General features: G+C 37.5%; 1 protein-coding gene across 1 annotated transcript in view; it reads left to right on the top strand.

Moving 5' to 3' along the window:
* The window catches only part of LRRIQ1 (leucine rich repeats and IQ motif containing 1), a 220484-nt gene that overhangs the window by 26304 nt on the left and 171707 nt on the right, over window positions 1-22473 (top strand). Inside the window, exons 8-9 of the mRNA XM_052641127.1 lie at window positions 2822-2974; window positions 5308-5458. Of these exons, the coding sequence (XP_052497087.1) occupies window positions 2822-2974; window positions 5308-5458 (304 nt within the window). The remainder of the gene's footprint in view (window positions 1-2821; window positions 2975-5307; window positions 5459-22473) is intronic.

Here is a 22473-nt window from a genome sequence, read left to right on the forward strand (position 1 = left end):
TCTTGCCTGGAAAATTCCATGGATGGAGGAGGCTGTGGGCTACAGTCCATGGGGTTGCAAAGAGTCAGACACGACTGAGCAACTGACTTAACTAACTTGACCATCCTTATAGCAGGCAGTGAAGGGGAACTAAAGAGCCTCTTAATGAAGGTGGAAGAGAAAGAGTGAAAAAGGTGGCTTAAAACTCAACATTCAAAAAACTAAGATCATGGCATCCGGTCCCATCACTTCATGGCAAATAGATGGGGAAACAATGGAAGCAGTGACAGACTTTATTTTCTTGGGCTCCAAAATCACTGCTGATGGTGACTGTAGCCATGAAATTAAAAGACACTTGCTCCTTGGAAGAAAAGCTATGACAAATCTAGACTCATATAGACTATATTAAAAAGCAGACCCATCACTCTGCTGACAAAGGTCCATCTAGTCAAAGCTATGGTTTTTCCAGTAGTCATGTATGGATGTGAGAGTTGGACCACAAAGAAAGCTGAGAACTGAAGAATTGATGCTTTTGAGCTGTGGTGTTGGAGAAGACTCTTGAACTGCAAGGAGATCAAATCAGTCAATCCTAAAGGAAATCAGTCCTGATCATTGGAAGGACTGATGCTGAAGCTGAAACTCCAATATTTTGGCCACCTGATGTGAAGAGCCATCTAATTGGAAAAGACCCTGATGCTGGGAAAGATTGAAGGCAGGAGGAGAAGGGGACGACAGAGGATGAGATTGCTGGATGGCATCACTGGCTCAATGGAGATGAGTTTGAGCAAATTCTGGGATATACTGAAGGACAGGGCAGCCTGGTGTGCCGCAGTCCATGGGCTTGCAAAGAGTTGGACACAACCAAGCAATTGAACAATACTAACAAAGCAGTATATTATTAAATTGGGCAGGAGAATATAAATGGTAGAGTAGCATTTGTTACTATAAAGCTTCAGCTGTAGGGTTTTCAGTTTTTAAATGTTCGATTCTAGTTTGTTTAGTTTTTTATTATAGAATTAGTTTCTAATTTTAGAATTTATAGTATCTCCTTTGGACAAGTCATAGGGACATTACGCAGCAGTTATCCTGACACATGTAGGTAAATATGTTTCTTTCTGAAAAGTTATAAAAAAGAAGTTCATTTCAAAAATTGTTTTAGATTATTGGTAATTGAGAAATTCCTAAAATCATTTTGAAACTAGAAAATTCATTCACCAAATGTTTAAAAAATACCAGATATTGCTTTTGCTACTTAAAGTAAGGGGTAGCCTAATCCCTTTGTTCTGTTTCCATGAATGTATGACCTTCCCATTCATTTACACAAATATGTAAATGTACAACTTTATTGCACAGGAAATATTCCACATGAAGAGGAGTTACACGCTTAAGAATTTTATGCTTTCCCCAGCTTTTTTTGAAGTAATAATGCATTCAGTTTCAATAAAACACTTTTAAAATTTCTTTTGCATGTGTTATACCCTAGTATATATGCTAGTATACACTATACAGTTAATAATTTTTAAATTGTTATTCAGTGCACAGGAAATATGGCCTTAGGACTTCTAATGTGGCAATATGAAAGTATTCTTACTATAAAGCAGTTTAGTTTATATACTTATTTCAGTGCATAGACTCAATTATAGTGAAGAAGCAATATATCGTTACATTATTACTGTGCCAAGTTTACTTAGGTGAGAGATCCTGAGTTTAATTCATGGAATGCTTTTCAGTAATCTCAAAATAGTTATATCTGATATATTCTTATAGAACTATAAGTATATTCCTTAATATACATACCATAAGGATCAATACATTCTTTGATGTTGAATTTTCTTTATTTGAAAAGACTTAAAAAGAGAAAAATTCCTTAGGATAAAAGCTTTATGAAGTAGTGAGTGCATGGTAATATCTCAATGATGGGAAATGTTATAAATGTATGATAAGTATTCATGATTTGTTACACTGCAGATTCTATATGATCTGGGTATATACATTATTCAATAGTAAAGGGTGATTCATACTTTTATAACACAGAAACATAATAGAATGTTGTTCTTATTGCATGGTTCAGTTATTTTTGCATGTTTTGACTTATTACAGGTTTTATAATATCTCTTCTCAGTTAAACTTGTTTCATTTTTAGAAGAGAGCTGAGCTATTCTAGTTGAAGCATGGCAGTTTGGTTATAAAATCTGTTCCCGATCTGTTATGGCTTCTGATACTATGTAGATATCCCAAAGTGAAAGTGAAGTCGCTCACTCGTGTCCGACTCTTCGCGACCCCATGGACTGTAGCCTACCAGGCTTCTCTGTCCATGGGATTTTTCAGACAAGAGTACTGGAGTGGGTTGCCATTTCCTTCTCCAGGGGATCTTCCCAACCCAGGGATCAAACCCAGGTCTCCCACATTGTAGACAGATGCTTTACCGTCTGAGCCACCAGGGAAGCCTCCAAAGATACTGTCAAACACAGATCTTAAATGTTTATATAGTGCAATCCTGAAAATAATGCCAAGAGACATGAAGAACAGGAAAATGAATTTGGTGAAAAGTCAAGGAGTAAACTAATAAATGATTGTATTATGATTGCTTCTGTGTGTATTACCTTTGAACTTGAGTTGGTCATGAATGATTACATTATTTTGCCTTTCTATGAGGGGAAGAAATGTGGCAAAATGGCCAGAGAGCTTAAATGAAATTGAGTTGTTAATAAAAGTGGGTTTCAATATAGAGCATTACTTTTTTTTTAGATGAAAAATGTAAAACAATTTTTCAAGGTGAATATAGTTTGTCTTCATTATATTTGGATAATGATACACTGTGATTTTTTTTTTAATTCTCTAGGTTGCAACAATAACATTTCAAGACTTGCCAGGCTGTAGTCTCTCCACACTGGCAGAGTGTCCAAATCTTCAGTTTCTGTCTCTTCGGCGCTGTGGATTAACTTCCTTGCACAGTCTAAGTAACTGCAAAAAACTGAAGTACATTGATGCACAGGTGTGTCCTATGCTATCATTATTTATTTTATAATCAATGTAAAACAGATTCAGATTTACATTTAAGGAATTACAATTTTGAAGGCACATTTAATAAAATAGCCTGTAACTCAGGCTCTAGAGAGATCAAAGGCCAAAATTTGTGAGAACCATACAGGAAAGATGCTTAGGTGGTATGACCTGGGAAATAATCTTCATTCATAGGTAACAGAGTTATTGTTTTGTTACTTTTTGCTGCATGACAAATGACCGCATTATTTAGTAAATTAAAAAAAGCAGCCGTTTTATTTTACCCTACTTCTGTGGGCCATGAATTGAGGCCAGACTTATTCTGGGCATTCCATCTGTTTCATACTGTGTTGCCTGGATGTCTGATGTACTTTGCAGTTGGGGCTGTAATATCCAAATACATTCTGTTATATGTCTGGTGCCTTGGGAGGTTGAAATTTCCCTCCCTCTCTATGTCTCTCTCTGTCCCCTCCCACCACCTTGGGCATCTTTACAGGTGAGCTTTCCAAAAAGACAATCTTCAATATTAGGGCTTATCAAGCATCTGCCTGCATCATACTAGCTTATATTCTATTCACTAAGCTTTCAGTTCAAGTGGGTGGGGACTGTATGTGTGAATATTGGGTTGTGAAGTTTATAGGAAACTGCTTACAAAATAGTAATCTGCAATCTGCTTCCTGGTTCCTAATGAGTTGTATCTTTCCCACATGCAAAACGACTCATGTTCCAAAGACCCCTGAGTCTTATGAACTTATGACATCTGACTTGGAATTGAAGCACAGAATCTTCTCATCTAAATCAGATCCAAGTGGAGATGATCTGCTCAGAGAGAGTTCTTTCAACTCAGAGATCTGTAAAGTTAAGGGAAAAGTAGTCTTCTCTCACTCCCCCACATCAATGCATGCTGGTGAGACAGGTTTTAGTTAATTACAAGAGTCCTTATCCTTTAGTATGGGAGAGAACAAGAAGCTCATGGCAGTCCTTGGTCCATAGCTAAGAAAGTAGCATTAGTTCCTAGTAAGGACTTGGTTCTGCTCCATGGGAATAGTTCTCTATGACTCTTGGTTCTGCCCAATAGTCTTTTAACTCCATTCTCAAGGCACACCTTCTTTTGCATTGCAGCTGAGAATTTTTTTCAATCTGTTTCTTTCTCATAGAAGATTGGGGGCACGATGCTAGAGTTACATTTTATTTTTGATTCTTTTCAGCTCAGACTGACAGTGCTTCCACCAATATGATTTTCTTTTTAAACTTTGTGTTCCCTATGCTTAAGTTTACTCCAGTTAACAAAGACTATACTCATAGATATTTTTGAGAGAGTGTTGTGGGACTATACAATTAAGATTCTTAAAAGCCCATTTATCTTTCTGAGAGTTTCCCTTGTGGCTCAGCTGGTAAAGAATCCACCTGCAATGCAGGAGACCTGGGTTCGATTCCTGGTTTGGGAAGATCCACTGGAGAAGGGATAGGCTACACACTCCAGTTTTGTTGGGCTTCCCTTGTGGCTTAGCTCAGAATCTGCCTGCAGTGAGGGAGACCTGAGTTCGACACCTAGGTTGGGAAGATCCCCTGGCAAAGGGAAAGGCTACCCACTCCAGTATTCTGGCCTGGAGAATTCCATGAATTGTATAGTCCATGGGGTCGCGAAGAGTCGGACACGACTGAGCGACTTTCACTTTATCTTTCTGAAGCCTTAAAACAGAGAATGCTGTTGTATCCCTGACATATGATCTTGACCTTGAGACCAATATTCTGTATTGAAGAGATATCTATATTTAGTAAAAGTATAAATTTTCATATAAGATATATACCTATTTCACTGTATTGACATCACAAAAGGAACTGAGGAAGGGAAATGGGTAGATTTCAAATTTTTCAGTGTTTGATTTCTTTAAAGTAAGTTTGTTAGCAACTGTGACCAAATCGTTCACTCTTGTTCAGATAGTTTGAAATGTTTTGTTACTGATCCTCTATATTTTCTCTATTTGAAAAGATTATTATACACCCGTGGTGGATTCATGTCAATGTATGGCAGAACCAATACAGTATTGTAAAGTAAAATAAAAATAAAATTAAAAAAAATAAAAAAGGGGTAGAAAACTGAAAAAAAAAGATTATTAATAAGTTTAAATCAGTTAATTATTTATTTGATTGCCTAATATTTTCATTTAGATAGTATAACATTCTACATAGTTATCTTAAAAGTTAGGGACTCAGATAATCATTTAAATTCAAGTATATCATCTTTTTTCTTTTCTGCAAGCTTTAAATGTTTCATTAGTAAGCCATTGAAATAAAACTGATTACATTTGTTCTTTGTTTTAGGAAAACCATATTGAAACTATCAACTGTGAAAATTTGGAGAATCTCTGCATCGTTCTTCTTAATAAAAATCAATTGACTTCTCTTCATGGTTTGGATGGCTGCACTAATATCCAAAGTCTTGAACTTTCATATAATAAAATCACTCGAATTGGTGAGAACAATGGGATTTGAATATATCAACATTTATTTTTCATGATTATATATTGTTTCATTTATTCTCCTTTAAGAATAGGACACAATCTCTAATTAGCTAATTTCAACCAAGCCATACTTATTTAAACTTTAAGGAAACAAAACTATTTTTAATATATATAAAAGGAATATGCTCCCACCACTGGCAAATGGGTGGTCATTAGTAGCTCCTGAAATTAGTATATTTACCTCCCTGTTCCTTGTCTTATAACTAATAATGATCTGAACTCTACTGGGGAATATATTGATATATATTATTATATATATAATATACCGTTGTTTGTTGCCATCATATTTTTATAGACCCTATGCTTACTATGGGCTTCCCAGGTGGTGCTAGTGGTAAAGAATCTGCCTGCCAAAGCGGGAGATGCAAGAGATGCAAGTTCGATCCTGCGTCAGGAAGATCCCCTGGAGGAGGGCACCACAACCCACTCCAGTATTTTTGCCTGGGGGATTCTATGGACAGAGGAGCCTGGTAGGCTGCAGTCCATAGGGTCGCACAGAGTTGGGCACCAGTGAAATAACTTAGCACATTCTTGCTGACTATACTTCTCAGCAACTGTCATTACTGTTTCTTGATACGACATTTCTCTCTTTACCTACATAGATAACTGGTACTAACCTTTCCTTCTTTGTGCATGCATGCTGAGTTGCTAAATCATGTCTGACCCTTACTGCAGCCTGCCAGGCTCCTCTGTCCATAGGATTTCTCAGGCCAGAATACTGGAGGGGTTGCCATTTCCTTCTTCAGGGGATCTTCCAAGCATGTCTCCTGCATGAACTCATGTCTCCTGCAATAGCAGGCAGATTATTTACCACTGAGCCACCTAGAAGCCCTTCCTTCTTTAGATAAGACTACTAACACCACATAAAAAGAAAGAACTTATCTGTTTGAATCTCCCTCATCATCTTTGTCCCTCCATCTGTCATTATGAGACATTACTTTGCCAACAAAGTACTTTGACTACTGTGTAGTCAAAGCTATGTGTTTTTCCAGTATCTATATGCCTCTGTATCAATAGCTGTTTCCACCCTTATTCTTTGTAATCCATAAAATTCAGTGATGAAAATGTCTTATTTTTAGGTGTTTTTCTTGTTTGGGGATCTATGTGGCATATTTTTTATAAAGTTTAAAATTTAAAAAAAAATTTAAATTTTGTATTGGGGTATTTTGCCAATTAACAATGTTGTGACAGTTTTAGGTGAACAGAGAAGGGACCCAGCCATACACATACACATGTATCCATTCTCCCCCCAAACTCCCATCCCATCCAGGACACCACACAACACTGAGCAGAGTTCCATGTGCTATCCAGTAGGTTCTTGCTGGCTGTCTGGAAGTGCCTTTTCTTATTTAAGATCAGCCCTCCTGTTTTCCGTAAGTGTCCCTGACATTCTCCTCTGGTATATTCCTCCATCATTTATCGCCTTCCTCATGTCAGATTTTTCCTGTTGCCAGTCATTTCTGCCACTGCCTCATCTCTCTTTCCCCTTGTTGCCAAGTCTTGTGAAAGACTGTTCTGTTCTTGCTCTCACTTCTCATGTCTTACTACTTAACCTCCCTTTTCTGCCACCTGAAATTCAGCTTCTACTCACTTCTATACATTTTTAGTGGGGTAAGTCTAAAATAAAAATCTCGTGTTTTTCACCCATGTTTGGCTTAAAATTCTCTGGGTTTTTGTTGTTATTGTGTTTTATTTTCTATTAGTGTAGCTTTGAGATTCTCAAGGGACTTGATAAGGGCTTTTTGTTCAGTCACTCAGTTGTGTCTGACTCTTTGCGACACCATGGACTACAGTCCACTGGGCTTCCCTGACCTTCACCATCTCCCGCAGTTTGCTCAAACTCATGTCCATTGAGTTGGTGATGCCATCCAACCATCTCGTCCTCTGTTGCCCCCTTCTCTTCCTGCCCTGAGTCTTTCCCAGCATCAGGGTCTTTTCCAATGTGTTGGCTCTTCACATCAGTGACCAGAGTATTGGAGCTTCAGCTTCAGTCCTTCCAATGAATATTCAGGGTTGGTCTCCTTTAGGATTGACCAGTTTGATCTCCTTGCAGTCCAAGGGACTCTCCAGAGTCTTCTCCAGTGCCGGAGTTGGAAAGCATCAATTCTTTGGCATTCAGCCTTCTTTTTGGTCCAATTCTCACATCTGTATATGACTACTGGAAAAACACAAAGCTTTGGCCATACGGATCTTTTCATTGGCAAAGTAATGTCTCTGCTTTTTAATACACTGTGTAGATTTATCATAGCTTTCTTCCAAGGAGCCAGCGTTGTTTAATTTCATGGCTGCAGTCACTATCCACAGTGATTTTGGAGCCCAAGAAAATAATGTCTGTTACTGTTTCCATTGTTTCCCCATCTATTTGCCATGAAGTGACGGGACTGGATGGCATTATCTTAGTTTTTTGAATGTTAAGTTTCAAGTCAGCTTTTTCACTCTCCCTTTTCACCTTCATCAAGAGGCTCTTTAGTTCCTCTTCATTTTCTGCCATAGGGTAGGGTCATCTGCATATCTGAGATTATTGATATTTTTCCCGGCAATGTTGATTATAGCTTGTGCTTCATTCAGCCTGGCATTTCATATGATGTACTCTGCATATAGGCTTCCCTGATAGCTCAGTTGGTAAAAAATCTGCCTGTAATGCAGGAGACCCCAGTTCGATACCTGGGTTGGGAAGATCCACTGGAGAAGGGATAGGCTACATACTCCAGTTTTGTTGGGCTTCCCTTGTGGCTTAGCTCAGAATCTGCCTGCAGTGAGGGATACCTGAGTTTAATACTTGGGTTGGGAAGATCCCCTGGAGAAGGGAAAGCCTACCCACTCTAGTTTTATAGGGTTTCCCTTGTGGCTTAGCTTAGAATTCGCCTGCAGTGAGGGATACCTGAGTTTAATACTTGGGTTGGGAAGATCCCCTGGAGAAGGGAAAGGCTACCCACTCCAGTATTCTGGCCTGGAGAATTGCATGGAGTGTATATAGTCCATGGAGTCACAGAGTCAGTCTCGACTGCGTGTTTTTCACTTTCACTCTGCATATAAGTTAAATAAGCAAGGTGACAGTATGTCACCTTGATGTACTCCTTTCCCAATTTGGAACCAGTCCATTTTTCCATGTCCAGTTCTAACTATTGATTCTTGACTTGTGTGCAGGTTTCATAGGAAGGTAAGGTGGTCTGGTATTCCCATCTCTTTAAGAATTTTCCACAGTTTGTTGTGATCCGCAGAGTCAAAGGCTTTACTATGGTCAAGCAGAAGCAGATGTTTTTCTGGAGCAATATTGCTTTTTCTATAATCCAGTGGATGTTGGCAGTTTGATCTGTGATTCCTTTGCTTTCTCTAAATACAGCTTGTATATCTGGAAGTTCTTGGTTCACACTCTGTTGAGCCCTAACTTGAAGGATTTTGAACAATACCTTGCTAGCATGTGAAATGAGTGCAGTTGTGTCTGAACGTTCTTTGACGTTGCCCTTCTTTGAGACTGGAATGAAAACTGACCTTTTCCAGACTTGTTGCCATTGCTGAGTTTTCCAAATTTGTTGGCGTATTGAGTAATATAATGGTTGAATATAACCTAGCCTTAAATAATGGTTAATCAATAATCAAGATTTTTAAAAAATTCTGAACTAGATAAAAACATTACTTTGGTATAGTAATAATGGCTTAAAATATTGTACCCCTAAAAGGTACATTCTTTCCACCTTCTCTAACCTACATTTGTTAGGAAATGTGATATGGACTGAATTGTCAGGGAATGAGATTGGAGTAAATGAAAAATTAGAAGTAAGCCTACTTCCTGTGTTTAGGCCTGGTTCTACTTAGGCCTTCTAAATACTAATTTTATTTGTTTGCTTATATTTTTTTCTTTCATTTTTTTTTCTTGTTGAAAATTTCAAATATTTACAAAATAAATACATGGAGATTCCATGTACCATATTCAACATTTGTTACATCATTGCTATTTGTTTTCTTCTTCTTTTTTAAAACAAATCCCCAAATCAGAAAGTTTCATCCTTTCATACCTTAGGAGATTTTTTAGAATAATACAGTCCCTCCTTACTTAACTACAATGCATTGTGTCACCTAATAAAATTAATAATGATTCCTCTTTCAAGTAATAATCCATTATGCAAGTTTCCTTATTTTCTTAATATTATCAGGATTTGTTTGACTCATAACCCAATGACCACATATAGCATTCACATGGGTGACTGAAGTTCTCTTTAATCTCTTGCACTCCTTTCACTTTTCTTTCTCCATACTGTTGATTTTTTGCAAACCTTTACTAATTGCCCTATACAGTTTGGGCAATTTCCCTAAACCTTTATTAATATGCCCTATTTGGGGTTTATCCATTTACTTCCTTTTAGTGTATTAAAATTGTTTCATTATGCTTGTAAATGTTTCATTTCCTGTTAATGAGAGCTAGTTAACAGGCTTGATTTAATTAAAATTTAGTCATTTTTGGCAGGAATTTTCTATTTTTGCTTCATAATGCCTTACATCAGAAGTCATACAATGTTTATTTGCTTTTAATGATGCTACAGTTACATATTGGGCATGCTAGTAATAGCCTGAATGCTCCATTATAAGGTTCCCCACACAACAAGCTTGTATCTAATGCTCTCATTTATTGATTTTTGTGGCCTGAATCAATTATTAATGCAACAGGGAATACAAAAGTGAGTTTTCTAAGTTGAGCTTTCCTTCCACATTTTTAAAGCTGGAATAATTTATTTAATAACTATTTGGTTACCTTGGAATCATTTGTAGAGGAAAGATAGGGATATGCCTATCTATATATTAACAAACTATATAATAAAGTCTTATTAGTCCTTTTTACTTTCCATGTTTCCAAGTGAATTTTTTTTTTTTTTGCATTGTTTTGGCACTTGTTTTCTCTCTCTCCCTGCTTTCTCTCTTTCTTAGTATTCTTATGAACTCATATAATTTTATAGTACAGAATATTTCAGTTTCTGTTCTTATTATACTATTTGATGTTCAAATTGTCCTGTCCTGTGAATTTGAGTAAAGACAGAAAATATTGTTATCTCCAATTCAAATTTAGTTTTTCAACTTCATAGTTATATTCCTTTTCTGTTTCACTATAGTCCTTGGTTGATACCAACACTAACATAACTATTTGCTATATATTATAATATAAATAAAATAGCTTTGAAACAGCAGTGCCAATATTAGAAACCTTCAGTAGTATTTAAAGGAAAGATGCTACATTGATTTTGAGATTTTTTTGCATTTCTTTGGCCCTTGTACTTTGTTCCCCAAAGTGGTATGCTTACTTGAAGTATTTTATCCTTGTGATTATGTTATGAATTTGAAATGTAATTGCTTCACTTTTCCCATTTAATTCAATTTTGCTTTTGAGATGTAAAACAGATATATGTTTCTAAAGTCAAACTACATTTAAAAACTCAAAGAGGTTGTGCTTTCATGCTTGTTCTTTTCACTCTGTTCTCCCATCTGCTTCTTTTTTTAAAATTTTTATTTTTACTTTATTTTGCTTTACAATACTGTATTGGTTTTGCCATACATTGACATGAATCTACCATGGGTGTACATGAGTTCCCAATCATGAACCCCCCTCCCACCTCACACCCCATATCATCTCTCTGGATCATCCGTGTGCACCAGCCCCAAGCATCCTGTATCCTGTATCAAACATAGACTGACAATTCATTTCTTACATGATGGTATACATGTTTCAGTGCCATTCTCCCAAATCATCCCACCCTCTCCCTCTCCCACAGAGTCCAAAAGTCCATTCTATACATCTGTGTCTCTTTTGCTGTCTCGCATACAGGGTTATCATTACCATCTTTCTAAATTCCATATATATGTGTTAGTATACTGTATTGGTGTTTTTCTTTCTGGCTTACTTCACTCTGTATAATCGGCTCCAGTTTCATCCACCTCATTAGAACTGATTCAAATGTATTCTTTTTAATGGCTGAGTAATACTCCACTGTGTATATGTACCGCAGCTTTCTATCCATTCATCTGCTGATGGACATCTAGGTTGTTTCCATGTCCTGGCTATTATAAACAGTGCTGCGATGAACATTGGGGTACACGTGTCTCTTTCAATTCTGGTTTCCTCAATGTGTATGCTCAGCAGTGGGATTGCTGGGTCATAACGCAGTTCTATTTGCAATTTTTAAGGAATCTCCACACTGTTCTCCATAATGGCTGTACTAGTTTGCATGCCCACCAACAGTGTAAGAGGGTTCCCTTTTCTCTACACCCTCTCCAGCATTTATTGCTTGTAGACTTTTGGATTGCTGCCATTCTGACTGGTGTGAAATGGTACCTCATTGTGGTTTTGATTTGCATTTCTCTGATAATGAGTGATGTTGAGCATCTTTTCCTGTGTTTGTTAGCCATCCATATGTTTTCTTTGGAGAAATGCCTATTTAGTTCTTTGGCCCATTTTTTGATTGGGTCATTTATTTTTCTGGAATTGAGCTGCATACGTTGCTTGTATATTTTTGAGATTAGTTGTTTGTCAGTTGCTTCATTTGCTATTATTTTCTCCCATTCAGAAGGCTGTCTTTTCACCTTGCTTACAGTTTCCTTTGTTGTGCAGACGCTTTTAATTTTAATTAGATCCCATTTGTTTATTTTTGCTTTTATTTCCAGTATTCTGGGAGGTGGATCATGGAGGATCCTGCTGTGATTTATGTCAGAGAGTGTTTTGCCTATGTTCTCCTCTAGGATTTTTATAGTTTCTGGTCTTACGTTTAGATCTTTAATCCATTTTGAGTTTATTTTTGTGTATGGTGTTAGAAAGTGATCTAGTTTCATTCTTTTACAAGTGGTTGACCAGTTCTCCCAGCACCACTTGTTAAAGAGATTGTCTTTAATCCATTGTATATCCTTGCCTCCTTTGTCAAAGATAAGGTGTCCATATGTGTGTGGATTTATCTCTGGGCTTTCTATTTTGTTCCATTGATCCATATTTCTGTCTTTGTGCCAGTACCATACTGTCTTGATGACTGTGGCTTTGTAGTAGAGCCTGAAGTCAGGCAGGTTGATTCCTCCAGGTCCATTCTTCTTTCTCAAGATTGCTTTGGCTATTCGAGGTTTTTTGTATTTCCATACAAATCTTGAAATTATTTGTTCTAGTTCTGTGAAAAATACCGCTGGTAGCTTGATAGGGATTGCATTGAATCTGTAGATTGCTTTGGGTAGTATCCTCATTTTCACTATATTGATTCTTCCAATCCATGAACATGGTATATTTCTCCATCTATTAGTGTCCTCTTTGATTTCTTTCATCAGTGTTTTATAATGTTCAATATATAGGTCTTTATTTTCTTTAGGTAGATATATTCCAAAGTATTTTATTCTTTTCGTTGCAATGGTGAATGGAATTGTTTCCTTAATTTCTTTTTCTACTTTCTCATTATTAGTGTATAGGAATGCAAGGGATTTCTGTGTGTTGATTTTATATCCTGCAACTTTACTATAGTCATTGATTAGCTCTAGTAATTTTCTGGTGGAGTCTTTAGGGTTTTCTATGTAGAGGATCATGTCATCTGCAAACAGTGAGAGTTTTACTTCTTCTTTTCCATTTGGATTCCATTTATTTCTTTTTCTGCTCTGATTGCTGTGGCCAGAACTTCCAGAACTATGTTGAGTAGTAGCAGTGAAAGTGGGCACCCTTGTCTTGTTCCTGACTTTAGGGGAAATGCTTTCAATTTTTCACCATTGAGGATAATGTTTGCTGTGGGTTTGTCATATATAGCTTTTATTATGTTGAGGTATGTTCCTTCTATTCCTGCTTTCTGGAGAGTTTTTATCATAAATGGATGTTGAATTTTGTCAAAGGCCTTCTCTGCATCTATTGAGATAATCATATGGTTTTTATTTTTCAATTTGTTAATGTGGTGAATTACATTGATTGATTTGCGGATATTGAAGAATCCTTGCATCCCTGGGATTAAGCTCACTTGGTCATGGTATATGATCTTTTTAATGAGTTGCTGGATTCTGATTGCTAGAATTTTGTTAAGGATTTTTGCATCTATGTTCATCAGTGATATTGACCTGTAGTTTTCTTTTTTTGTGGCATCTTTGTCAGGTTTTTGTATTAGGGTGATGGCCTCATAGAATGAGTTTGGAAATTTACCTTCCTCTGCAATTTTCTGGAAGAGTTTGAGTAGGATAGGTGTTAGCTCTTCTCTAAATTTTTGGTAGAATTCAGCTATGAAGCTGCCTGGACATGGGCTTTTGTTTGCGGAAGATTCCTGATTACAGTTTCAATTTCCATGCTTGTGATGCATCTGTTAAGATTTTCTATTTCTTCCTGGTTCACTTTTGGAAAGTTGTACTTTTCTAATAATTTGTCCATTTCTTCCATGTTGTCCATTTTATTGGCTTATAATTGCTGATAGTAGTCTCTTATGATCCTTTGTATTTGTGTGTTGTCTGTTGTGATCTCTCCATTTTCATTTCTAATTTTATTGATTTGATTTTTCTCCCTTTGTTTCTTGATGAGTCTGGCTAATGGTTTGTCAATTTTATTTATCCTTTCAAAGAACCAGCTTTTTGCTTTGTTGATTTTTGCTATGGTCTCTTTTGTTTCTTTTGCATTTATTTCTGCCCTAATTTTTAAGGTTTCTTTCCTTCTACTAACTCTGGGGTTCTCTATTTCTTCCTTTTCTAGTTGCTTTAGGTGTAGAGTTAGGTTATTTATTTGACTTTTTTCTTGTTTCTTGAGGTATGCCTGTATTGCTATGAACTTTCCTCTTAGCACTGCTTTTATAGTGTCCCACAGGTTTTGGTTGTTGTGTTTTCATTTTCATTCGTTTCTATGCATATTTTGATTTCTTTTTTGAGTTCTTCTGTGATTTGTTGGTTATTCAGAAGCATGTTGTTCAGCCTCCATATGTTGGAATTTTTAATAGTTTTTCTCCTGTAATTGAGATCTAATCTTAATGCATTATGGTCAGAAAAGATGCTTGGAATGACTTCAACTTTTTTTAATTTATCAGGGTTAGATTTATGACCCAGGATGTGATCTATCCTGGAGAAGGTTCTGTGAGCACTTGAGAAAAAGGTGAAATTTATTGTTTTGGGGTGAAATGTCCTATAGACATTAATTAGGTCTAACTGGTCTATTGTATCATTTAAAGTTTGCATTTCTTTGTTAATTTTCTGTTTAGTTCATCTGTCCTAGTTGTGAGTGGGGTATTAAAGTCACCCACTGTTATTGTGTTATTGTTAATTTCCCCTAGCATACTTGTTAGCATTTGTCTTACATATTGTGGTGCTCCTATGTTGGGTGCATATATATTTATAATTGTTATATCTTCTTCTTGGATTGATCCTTTGATCATTATGTAGTGGCCTTCTTTGTCTCTTTTCACAACCTTTGTTTTAAAGTCTATTTTATAGGATATGAGTATTGCTACTCCTGCTTTCTTTGGTCTCTATTTGCGTGGAATATCTTTTTCCAGCCCTTCACTTTTAGTCTGTATGTGTCCCTTGTTTTGAGGCGGGTTTCTTGTAGGCAGCATATATAGGGGTCTTGTTTTTGTATCCATTCAGCCAGTCTTTGCCTTTTGGTTGGGGCATTCAACCCATTTACATTTAAGGTAATTATTGATAAGTATGATCCTGTTGCCATTTACTTTATTGTTTTGAGTTTGGGTTTATATGCCCTTTCTGTGTTTCCTGTCTAGAGAATATCCTTTAGCAATTGTTGGAGAGCTGGTTTGGTGGTGCTGAATTCTCTCAGCTTTTGCTTGTCTGGAAAGTTTTTTATTTCTCCTTCATATTTGAATGAGATCCTTGCTGGGCACAGTAATCTGGGCTGTAGGTTATTTTCTTTCATCACTTTAAGTATGTCTTGCCATTCCCTCCTGGCCTGAAGAGTTTCTATTGAAAGATCAGCTGTTATCCTTATGGGAATCCCCTTCTGTGTTATTTGTTGTTTTTCCCTTGCTGCTTTTAATATTTGTTCTTTGTGTTTGATCTTTGTTAATTTGATTAATATATGTCTTGGGGTGTTTCACCTGGGTTTATCCTGTTTGGAACTCTCTGGGTTTCTTGGGCTTGGGTGATTATTTCCTTCCCCATTTTAGGGAAGTTTTCAACTATTATCTCCTCAAGTATGTTCTCATGGTCTTTCTTTTTGTCTTCTTCTTCTGGGACTCCTATAATTCGAATGTTAGAGCGTTTCATATTGTCCTGGAGGTCTCTGAGATTGTCCTCATTTCTTTTAATTCGTTTTTCTTTTTTCCTCTCTGATTCATTTATTTCTACCATTCTATCTTCTATTTCACTAATCCTATCTTCTGCCTCCATTAGTCTACCATTTGTTGCCTCCAGAGTGTTTCTGATCTCATTTATTGCATTATTCATTATATATTGACTCTTTTTTATTTCTTCTAGGTCCTTGTTAAACCTTTCTTGCATCTTCTCAGTCCTTGTCTCCAGGCTATTTATCTGTGGTTCCATCTTGATTTCAAGATTTTGAATCATTTTCACTATCATTATTTGGAATTCTTTATCAGGTAGATTTCCTATCTCTTTTCTTTTGTTTGGTTTGGTGGGCATGTTCCTGTACCTGCTGGGTATTCCTCTGTCTCTTCATTTTGGTTATATTGCTGTGTTTGGGGTGGCCTTTCTGTATTCTGGTAATTTGTGGAGTTCTCTTTATTATGGAGTTTCCTCGCTGTGGGTGGGGTTGTATCAGTGGCTTTCAAGGTTTCTTGATTAGGGAAGCTTGTGTCGAAGTTCTGGTGGGTGGAGCTGGATTTCTTCTCTCTGGAGTGCAATGAAGTGTCCAGTAATGAGTTATGAGATGTCTATGGTTTTGGAGTAACTCTGAGCTGCCTGTATATTGAAGCTCAGGGGCATGTTCCTGTGTTGCTGGAGAATTTGCGTGGTATGTCTTGCTCTGGATCTTGTTGGCCCTTGGGTCGTGCTTTTTTTTCAGTGTAGGTATGGAGGCATTTGATGAGCTCCTATCGATTAATGTTCCCTGGGTTCAGGAGCTCTCTGATGTTTTCAGGATTTGGACTTAAGCCTCCTGCTTCTGGTTTTCAGTTTTATTTTTACAGTAGCCTTAAATCTTTTCCATCTGTACAGCACCGATGATAAAACATCTCGGTTAAAGATGAAAAGTTTCTCCACACTGAGGGATACCCAGAGAGGTTCACTGAGTTACATGGAGAAGAGAAGAGGGAGGGGGTAGTTAGAGGTGACTGGAATGAGATGAGGTGGGATCAAAAGAGGAGAGAGCAAGCTAGCCAGTAATCACTTCCTTATGTGCGCTCCACAGTCTGGACTGCTCAGAGATGTTCATGGAGTTATACAGGGAAGAGGAGAGGGAGGAAGTAGACAGAGGTGGCAAGGAGGATAAAAGAGGGAAATGAAAAGGAGAGAGACCTATCCAGCCAGTAACCAGTTTCCTAATTGTTTTCCATCATCTGGATCACACAGAGATTCACAGAGTTGGGTAGAGAAGAGAAGGGGGAGGGAGGAGACAGAGGCCACCTGGTGGAGAAAAAGGAGGGTCCAAAGGAGGAGAGAGTGGTTAAGCCAGTAATCTCGCTCTCAGGTACAATTGGGTAGTGAAGTTTGGGTTTTTAAATGTACAAAATTGGCAACAAATACCAAAAAGCAAAGATTAAAAATCTAGAGTAGAGGTTGAATTTTCAAAAATACAATATTAAAGAAAAGAAGAAGGAGAAGAAAAAAACAAAAAAACAAAGTCACGAGAACTATTAAAAAACAACAACCACACAAAAATATATATAGCGTTTGCTTTAAAAATAAGGTCTTTTTTTTGAAAAGTTGAGAAATAGAGGACTTAAAAATTTTTAAAAATTTAAAAAAAAGAAGAAAAAACAATCAAACAACAGCATCAACAACAACAACAAAAAAGAGAGAATGGTCATAAAAATAGTAAAGATATATCTGGGACATTCTCTGGTGTTGTGGGCAGTGTGGGGTCAATTCCAAGGCAGTTCCCTCTGTTTAGCTTCTTCTGTTTGCTGGTGTCTTCATTGTCTGATTTCTGCGCTGACACAAGGGGGTCTGTGGTGGACACTTTTTTTTTTTTTTTCAGGCTCACTTGTTCAGTCGCGCTGTGGGGAGGGAGGGATGCTGCAAGCAAATAACACTGGCGTGTGCTCGCAGTGTTTCAGCCATGCTGGGCATGCCCCTGCACATGGCGCACACTGCTCAGGCTCTACGTTGCTCCTCCAGGAACCGTCTGAGGCCGGCCCTAGGCTGCAAGCACCTCCCCGGTCTAAGCAGCTGAGGCTCAGCTCTCAGGTAGCCCTCAGAGGTGCACATTCGGTTGGGCCTGCATTTTGTGCCCTTCCCAGGACCAAGTAGCTCAGGTGTTTGGTGAGCGCAGTCACTGTGACTTATCGCCTTTCCCATCCCTGCTGCTCAGTTTTCTGAGTGTACCGCTGGCACCCCTTGTCAGGTGGATGGTGACTGTCCAGGACCCCAAGAAGTCTTAGCAAAGCAGCCTGCTTGCAGTTTGGTAGGTAATGTCTCTCCGGGGCTGCGATTGCCCCCTTCCAGCCCTTACAGCTCTGGCTGCCTGTCACCGGAGGGGGATGATCTGCAGCCAGCTATGTCTGTTCTGTCCTTTGTTCTGTGCGTGTTCCTGGTGGTGTCTTATGTTAGAGCTTTTCACGTGGTAGCTATCCCAGCATCTGGTATGCTAGCCCATGTTAGTTCACTCTGGTTACACTTGGGGCATTCCGGCCTGATTCTTAAAAAGCACTGCAGCCCGCGCCTCCCTGCCCAGCCCCCACTTGCTAGTGGTGGATGCAGGCGTCTGCACTGCTTCTCTGCTGGGGGAGTTACCACTGGGCTCCTAATCTGTTGGTTTTAATTATTTATTTATTTTTCTTCCCTGTTATGTTGCCCTCTGTGCTTCCAAGGCTCACCACAGACTTGGCAGCAAGAGTGTTTCCTGGTGTTTGGAAACATCTCTTTTTAAGACTCCCTTCTCGGGACGGGACTCCCTTCGCTTGATGGAGCTCCCTCCTTACCTCCTTTGTCTCTTTTTTCATCTTTTATATTTTTCCTACCTGTTTTTGAAGACAATGATCTGCTTTTCTGGGTGCCTGAGGTCCTCTGCCAGCATTCAGAAGTTGTTTTGTGGAATTTACTCAGCGTTGAAATGTTCTTTGGATGAATTTATGAGGGAGAAAGTGGTCTCCCCGTCCTATTCCTCTGCCATCTTAGGACCACCCCTCTCCCATCTGCTTTTGTATATAGGTATATATGTATAATAATACATGTGTATCACATATATAATATGTGTTTATAAATATACATACATAGACGTATATATAAGAAATGTGTATATATGCTAATCCTTTCTTTCACAAAATATAGAATATTTTAAGTACTATTCTTTATCTTGCTCTTTTCCTTTAATACCATGTATGGAATTATTTCATAGCATTCTTTTGCCATGGTTTGATAGTCTTCGATTGTGTGCATTGACCACAGTCTGTTCCACTCATCCCTGGTTGACGGACAGTGCATGGTTTATAATCTTCCACACTGCTACAATGATTAACCTGATACCTATGTCATTTCATACTTTATCAAATATATCTTTTGGTTAATTTCCTGATGCATATACTTTTGGGGACAAAGGGTATCTTTAACCTAGGGACACAGTGCCAGATATACTTTATATGGGTTATAGGTTGTACCATTTTGCCCTCCTCCTGTTAATTCATGTTAATACTGGGGTTTTGGTGGGGATTTTATTTGTTTTTCTTCTGTTTATTATGTTTTTCTTTTCAATTTTTAAGTTAAATATACAGTTCAATTATTCTTTTTCATTTTTTACTCTTGTTGACATAAGTACTTAAGTCTATAAATTTTCCTCAGAGCAGTATTTTGCAATTCCTGATATAAGGATATTTTCATTTGTTCTATAATTTGATGAAGTGTTTTATCTTTTACCTAAAAATTTAAATTTCCATATGGAAAGGCCATTTTTGTTCTCATTTTTTTTCTAGTTTTATTGCATTATAGTCAGAGAATTATTTTTGTGCTATATTTGCTTTTTGAATCTTGTGGTTTTCTAGCATGTGGTTAATTTCCAGGAATGTTTCATGTGTACTTGAAAAGAAGGGTTTTTTGTTGTTGGAATATAGAGTATATATTTTCATCTTTTAGCTCTACATGAGTGATCTTTTATTTTTGGTTTTCTGTGTCTACTTGATTCACCTTGGACTGAAGGAGTTGAGCTAGTTTAAATGTATCTTAAAAAAGATTTTTTTAAATTTATTTATTTTTGTCTGTGCTGGGTCATCGTTGCTGTGCGTGGGCTTTCGCTAGATGCAACGAGCAGGGGCTGCTCCTTAGCGGTGTTGTGCGGGCTTCTGGAGCCGTGGCTCCTGGGCTCTGGAGCACAGGCTCCGTAGTCGTGGTGCGTGGGCTTAGTCGCTCCTTGACGTGTGGGAACTTCCAGGTGGATCAGGGATGGAACCCACACCTCCTTCACTGTCAGGCGGATTCTGTCACTGAGCCCCCAGGAAAGCCCTAAACGTATTCTTAATCAGCCTATTTCTTTACATCCTTTGGTTTCTGCTTGATGAATGTTGCTCCATGCAGTTACACAAGACACTCATAACTGTGTTATCTTTATTGTGGATTTTAGCCTTGAAAATGATAAGTTCCCTTCTTTGTCTCTGTAATACTTTTGTGACTGAATTCTACCTTGTCTGATAGGTTTCATTTTGTTTGTATTTGCCTAATCTAAAAAAAAAAAAAAAAAAGCTTTAACCTTTCTGAGTCACTTTGTTTTAGGTATGTACTTGTATTCAGCACGGATTGGGGTTTTATTTACTGATCCAAGCTTAAATGTTTTTCTCTCATACAGACCATGGCTGTTTAGATTAATTAATTTAATTTATATGCTTTGTTTCGGTACTGATCACACTCAGGATGAATCTCACTCTTTCTCAAGGGAGGCTTTGCTGGTAATAAATGGGTTCTTCCACCCCGGGACATCTTTTTTCTTACTTATCCTTTCAGTTTCTGTAGATTTCCTTTGTAAAAGTGTGAATTCAGCCTGGATTATGTTAATCTCAGATACTTATTACCCTACTTAGAAAAAAATGTAACTTGTGACTTCTTTGTCTCCCATTTGCAATGGAAGGATAGGTTGTGAGTATTTTGATTTCTTTGCTGCACTTTATGAGTTTCTGGCAGAGATTTGGGGAGAATTAAATCTAATCAGTCACCATAAACTCCCCCTTTTTTTGTTTAATAAGGGAAACATATAGTTGTTTTCACAAGGCAAGCTTTTGTTTTGCAAACATTTCAAGGCACAATTTTTAAAATGTAGTGTATATTGCTCTTTAATATGTTTATTTGCCTATATGTCCATGCTGCCTACTTTGGGACCATTCATGACTTCTCCCATATGGAAATCCTGATACTTTTGATACAACTTTTATATTAAAATTTTAATTTAAAATGCATACAGAAATAATTTTGTTGTTGTTGGAATGAAAGCAAGTGCACTGATAATGTATGTTACTTTATTGGCAAGCACTAAAGCAAGTTTGAGAGAAAGAAAAAGGTTGTTTGTAAGGAGAAATGCTTGAACTTCCATTCACTCCATTTTCATTGCCAGCAGTTCTGTATGGGATTTTTTGTAGTCAGTGAATTTCCTGGGATAGGATATCTGCAAGATTTATGTGAAAACTGCCATAGTATTAATTGATGTACCTGAGGTATCTCTGTGTAGTACACTTGAGCAAACAAGGTAAAAGACATCTTTGCTGTCTGTTGGGTACCATGAAATGCTGTATTTATGGAGTGTGAGGAGAGTATACAGGAGAAAGTAGATTTTCTGAACCAGTTGGAGTCTGTTTTTCATCTTCAGGAACTGCTTATGGAGATTCTGGTTGAGCTAAGTGAAAAGCATAGATTTTGTCTTTCAATGATATATTGATGCCAAGAACTCTTACGAAGGGGCACAAAGATAGATTTGTGTTTATAAGTTAATAAGTCACTATTCCATACTATAATATTTCTTAAAGAGATGAAATAAATTTGGAAGGAATACCACATATTCTACACTTGTATTTTTGAGTTTAATTTGTTCCTAATTCTAAGCTATAATTATTACACTAGTTAATATGTGATATAAGTTCTAATTACTCTTTTTATTAGAAAATATTGTACAGTTTTTTTTTTCCCATGGAAAAAACCCTCTTGTTTATTTGATTAAACAAAAATAAAATAAGCTGCATAGGAACAATTTTAAAGTCCAAAGAGACACCAACTTTGTTTTAAGGCTGCAGTAGCTGATACATCATCTCCTTGCTACCTTGTCCAGCCTCCTCTGTGGACCACAGTGATACATTCAGAAGCCTGTTAGCTAACACAGGAGTTTTTGAACACTTTCCCATCGGTTCTTCACCTGCTCATTGCCTGTCATGCCTGAGGCCTGCAGTGTATCATTTAGAAGTAAAACTCCAGAAGGGAGGAGAAAAAAAAAAAAAAAAAAGCCCACCCAATCAAGAACCCACCTTAAAGGTCTGGGGAAAACCCTTCACTTCCCCAGTTCTCCACTTAATGGACAGGATCCACACCACCGCTGCAATGCCCATTTTGAAAAGTGTCAAGAGGCAGTCAGCAACCAGGAGGGTTTGCAGCATAGGTTTCTGTGGCCCAGGCAGTTAGTCTGGTGGTGCATATTCCTTACACCACGTCTGCCTTGAACAAATTAAAAAAAAAAAAAGACTTATCTTACTCATTCTAATCTCAGGCAACATGCCCGTGTTAATTTCTCCAAATTTGCACTTGCTTTTCTCACAAAAACAAAACAAAACAAAAAAAAAAACCCTCAACCAAGCCATGTGTTCTACACTTTCAAATTTAAAGCATTTTGTTGACCGGGCATGACAGCTAATGGACAGTATTAAGCAAGTTATTTGATTTTATTTGC

The sequence above is a fragment of the Budorcas taxicolor genome, chromosome 5, assembly GCF_023091745.1.
Source record: "Budorcas taxicolor isolate Tak-1 chromosome 5, Takin1.1, whole genome shotgun sequence".
In the NCBI taxonomy this organism is placed as follows: domain Eukaryota; kingdom Metazoa; phylum Chordata; class Mammalia; order Artiodactyla; family Bovidae; genus Budorcas; species Budorcas taxicolor.